The 5,000-nt window shown below is 39.7% G+C and overlaps 1 protein-coding gene across 1 annotated transcript in view; it reads right to left on the bottom strand.

Moving 5' to 3' along the window:
• Positions 1 to 655: 655 nt before the first annotated feature.
• LOC137974255 (uncharacterized) overlaps positions 656 to 5,000 on the bottom strand; it is an 8,112-nt gene continuing 3,767 nt past the window's right edge. Inside the window, exon 2 of the mRNA XM_068821126.1 lies at positions 656 to 2,794. Within this exon, the coding sequence (XP_068677227.1) occupies positions 2,325 to 2,794 (470 nt within the window). The 3' untranslated portion in view covers positions 656 to 2,324. The remainder of the gene's footprint in view (positions 2,795 to 5,000) is intronic.

Here is a 5,000-nt window from a genome sequence, read left to right on the forward strand (position 1 = left end):
CTTCCTGTGGTAAATCATGAAGGTAATTAGAAAAAAGAAAAAAAAAAAGAAATTGCAGGCACGGTTTTGAGAGAAAATGTCCAACAATAAGCTGGCCAAATTTCAGCCCATCGGTTCAGGGGCTGCAGACGTCGAAATTGAGATCATTCGACTGAAATAGAACCTGCCCTGAGAGTTTGAGGAACTTTGCATATTGATTGTTTATATTACAGGAACGTAAATTTTGAAATAAAAATGGGAGGTCCCCATTTTCGTTTAAGAGCAACAGCACCTTGTTACACCCCATAAATCCTTATAATAGCACCATGATTATTATTTATAGTCACGATTGTTTGCTAAATCCAAATTTCCGGCGATGAATTGTTTTTTTTGTACACATTTTACACAGAGAAATGTTTACCTAATTCAAAACAACAGAGGAAATGATAGGTCAGCATACTCGTTTGCAAGAAAATGACGATTTACATCTATGGAGAAGTTTAGCCGTAAAGGAAAAGCAACCAAAAAAGGGAACCAAAGGCAAGACGTCAGAGAGAAAATCAGTACAGTGAAGACATTGTCTTTGTAAACAACCGAAAAGCCAAGCTTTTAACTTAGACATCGTAATTTTATTAATTAAAAAAAGTTTCATTCAAGTGAGTTGTGTTTTCATTGACGCTTACTGAACAATTCAGTAATAAACTTGTTGGGTTCACGTTAGACCACTAAGTCTGACTTAGTAATCTCTTAAGCCGACTTAGTCAAAATGACAGGTGTGAACCGCTAAGTCACAAAAGCGTGATCTCTGTCTTAGTGTCGGCAAACTCAAACGACCTAAGCAGTTCTTAAGTCTGTTTGAAACATGACTTAAGGCTGACTTAAGAAACCTGATAGCAAAAAAATTCCAAAATCGTGGGTTTTATCAGATAGAATTCGGCAAAGCACGTCAAACGTTTCACGTTCCATTCGAAAGTTTGGTTTCCAAACAACATTCAGCCGAGGTGATGCTAGCATTTTAATACATCAAACTAGTTCTGCGGTCTTGGCCACCACGCTCTTCTTCTTATGTGCCGAAAATTACCTCGTCTTCGGTGAATGCTCCAAAGTAGGGCGGTCAGAAAAAGCAGGCTTTCACTCTCTTGGACCAAATCTTCCATCATTCTTCCACGAAGGAACATAAGGTTTTGTAAGGTTATTTGGCTGAGCAACCTTTGTAAATTTAATAAACAGACAACAGTCGCAATTACAGCGATTTTACGGCTTCTCGGTCTCATTTTTATCTCAACTTCTTCGCTAAAATGGATCGTGACTACCTCACCACATTTATGATGTTAGTTACCTTATCTGTTATTTTTATTGTTCATGATGACAGCTTTGCACGGAAAGAATTTGTCTTCTAGATATGTCTGAACGCTCAAGCGGACTTAAGGTGACTTGGCTTCACTTAGGCTAAGACAGACTTAGTGCCTAGTGTGAACCCAATAAGTAATAGGACTGTGTGGAGTCCAAGTCGGTCTGTTATTATAAGAGTGATAACAAAATCGGACGCACAGCGGGAGTTCAATTTGCTTATCACGAGTATGATTACAGACCGAATTGAACGACACGAAGTCCTATTACTAATTAATCATAAAAATGACAATTTCTTAGAAAAGAGGAATAGCCAAGTTTTGAAAGAAGAAAATAAAATTGCATTAAAATACCTACAAAAGAGATGTAAACATTCTAAGGCCACTACACTTCCTACCGACAATTAGATGCCAAAAACTGCCCGATAAAAAAAGAAAAACTGTTCAATAACAAATTATTCAATAACTAACTATCCGATAACAACTTGGCTAGTGCATCAGTGGAAAATGAGAGTTTTTTAAAACCAATCACGATCGAAGAACTTGTAATTTTTATGATTAGTAATAGTAACAGGACCGAGTGGAGTGCAATTCGTGTAGGTAATCACACGGTTTCGCGTTCAATTTAGAATTGATTAATTTTGCTCAAGTTTCCAGCTAAGCACTTAAAAGCAGTCATTGCGGTGAGAAAGAGTTGTTTTGCAGAATCACGCCAGGTTAACTTATTGTAAGAATAAATAACCCGGACGCTCCGCTTTTAGGCTTGGCTAAATCTATATATTGCCGTTCACAACTAACTTCTAAGTCATAAAGATAAGTGGTGGTAAATCTTTTCCACTTATCAAAGCAAAATAGTTCCTTAGGCTCCCATGATGTTATAAAAGGTCATATAGATCCCCAAATTAAAAGCCAGGTTAAAAGTGCTTTACAACTTTACTAAGCGGGGTGATATTCGATTGCCATCCAGATGCAATCAGTATCACTGTAGTACTGGTGTCATCCATAGAAAATGTCGCCACTTTCTTTGACGCCAGCAAACGGATCATGAGTGAAGCCAGGAGCCATTTTTACATCTTCGTACAAGGCCTTAAAATCTTTTTCACGGAACTTCTGCATCCTTCCAGTTCCATAGATCTGAGTGTGGACCTCCAGCATCTCTGGATCGGTGTGATGATCGTGGATTCCACAGTTCGTCTTTTCTGGACTGAACCAAACGTTCACCTTTATGTTATACTTTTTCAAGACACCTCCATGGCTTGACTGCTCAGATTCGGTCACTACGTAGGGATCAAACTCAACGGACCCTACATCAAACTGCTCTGATTTGTACAACGGGACGTCCCAAGGGTAGGTCGGATCCAATGCTGACAGATGACACCAGTTATCTTCATTTATCACGCCCCCAATGTTGGTGCCTTCCGGGACAGTAATCAGGATGACGGACTGGGCACTGATGATGCTCACACCTGAAAGAACGAGGAAACGTATTGCTGAAATCTGGGAATCTCATTCATCTAGCTTCACGTAGAAATTTGTCCAAATCAAAGTTGCTTGTATAAAGACCTTTAAGAGGGAAAATCCGTGGTTAAAGATCCAGAGGCAGTGTGTACGGCGAGGGAGCCGAGATAAGGAAAGTTACGTTTTTTATTGGTGCGGGTGGGCCGGGGTATTTTAGAATTTTTTTGCGAAAAAAGTCGTAGCCCTCCCACTTCCTGGATTGTTTTAATGCATGACCCTTCAAAAATACCCAAACAAAAACACCTGACCCTCCCCCACCCCCCTCAACCTATCCAAGACAAAAATAACCGGAAGTGGAAAGGACAAACTGGAAGTGTTACTCATATAACCATGTTCATCTAAGCGTGACGTGTGATTGTACGGTGAAAACGTGAAAGTGGGCACGGATGTACGAGGAATAGAAAGAGGAAAATGTGCTTGTGGTGAATGCGAAGATTTCATGAAGTCTGATGGAGCAACTTGTGGCTATTGCGGCTGTGTGCCGACTCGCCATTCTAAAAAGGATGCCCGCTACTCCTCCTGACTCAGTTGATGGCACATCGGCTGCGGGAACAAGTGAAAGCACAGGTCCAGAGAAGTGAAAAGATAAAGACCTAGGGTGGTTCCCGAACCCAAAGGGCGAATATAGTGATGTAGTAGATCGAGTTGTCGGTTCAAGTTCGAGTAGCTTATATGACGAATCCTCACCGGAGACTGATTTTATACCAGACCCCCGCGCGGAAACAAAAGCGGAGAGAGAAAATTATGTTAGTTGGGAGAAGATAGTTTTTTGATATGTAAATTTTTCGACACCTGTAAAATAATTAAGATTAATTTCGACCCGTAGCTTTGCTTGTATTTACAAAATAGAAGCGACATGGAGTATTTTTTTCCTTGCCAAAAAAAAAAAAAAATTATCACCCCCAGGTTGAGGTGACCCTCCCCAATATGTAAAAAAAATTGCTAAGGACTCTCCCCTCCGAAGCCCCGGCCCACCCACCTCCCCAATTAAAAACGTACCTTCTCTAAGTGGGGGAAAATAGCCATTTCATATATCATTTCATCGTTGATTCATTCCTCACGGGAACATTAGAACCCACAAATGACCAGCTCCCAACGTCGGTAGCTTCATAGCTCAGTTGGTTAGAGCGTCTATCCAGTGTGTAAAATGTCAAGGAATTAAATCTTTTACTGGAAATAGTGTATTGAAACATAGAATTCTATGTTTCAATACACTATTTCCAGTAAAAGATTTAATTCCTTACAATTACAAGACAACTTTTGTGACATTTGATAAATAACACAAAATATAGGGGAAAAGTACCTAAATGATATTTTTACATTTGACCCCCCATAAATATTCAGTTACGTTCCGGAGTCAGCATCAAAATGTTTCATGCAAGAAAGATTGTGGAGCTACAATATTGGACAAAAAAAAAAGAATAAAATTCCCCCCAAAATCATCTTAATCTCCTTCGCAACCGTCTTTCGGGATGACACGCAATGCGTTGCGTGACATCCCTAAAGAGGGTTGGGAAGAAGACTAGGATGAGTCCTTGATATGGGAGAAGGGGTGGCCTTAATTTACCATTTCTTTTGTCCAAGATACTAAATTTTCGATGTTTTACTGTCGCCCCAATTTTCGCGCTTCAAAAACATCGAAAATCTTGCTCCTCGGTCTTTCTTTGCATGACACCCAGCATAAAGGCTTGCAACACGGGCTAAGATTAAAGTGCCCATAACGTGAAAATTGTCTTCTGTCAACTTATGACATAGATTCAGGAACACGTAATTAGAGGACATGAGGATTTGAAAGTTGATGTGAAAAAATAGCTGAAAGATTCGTTACCGCTTGATGTAACAACACAGCAGATCCTGAAAAAAGAAAAAGTATGCATGGGAATACTTTCTTCGACTCGGAAAACGCAATAGCCAAAAGAGAAGGAAAAAATGGCCGTAGATTTTGTCTTGGCGAAAAGAAAGAACTGGGATCCCGATAAAACTTCGTCACTTTGCTAAATTCACTTCAAAGACGATGACTTCTAGTATTGTTTGGACAGCAAAATGAAAGGATTGTTGAAAACGATTACAGGAACAGACATATAGGCGTTGATTTAATTCCCTCGCGAGATCTTCCTTATCCTCTTGTTCTTTTTTGCAATTTTGTAGCCATTC

The sequence above is a fragment of the Montipora foliosa genome, chromosome 1, assembly GCF_036669935.1.
Source record: "Montipora foliosa isolate CH-2021 chromosome 1, ASM3666993v2, whole genome shotgun sequence".
NCBI classification, from domain to species: Eukaryota; Metazoa; Cnidaria; class Anthozoa; order Scleractinia; family Acroporidae; genus Montipora; species Montipora foliosa.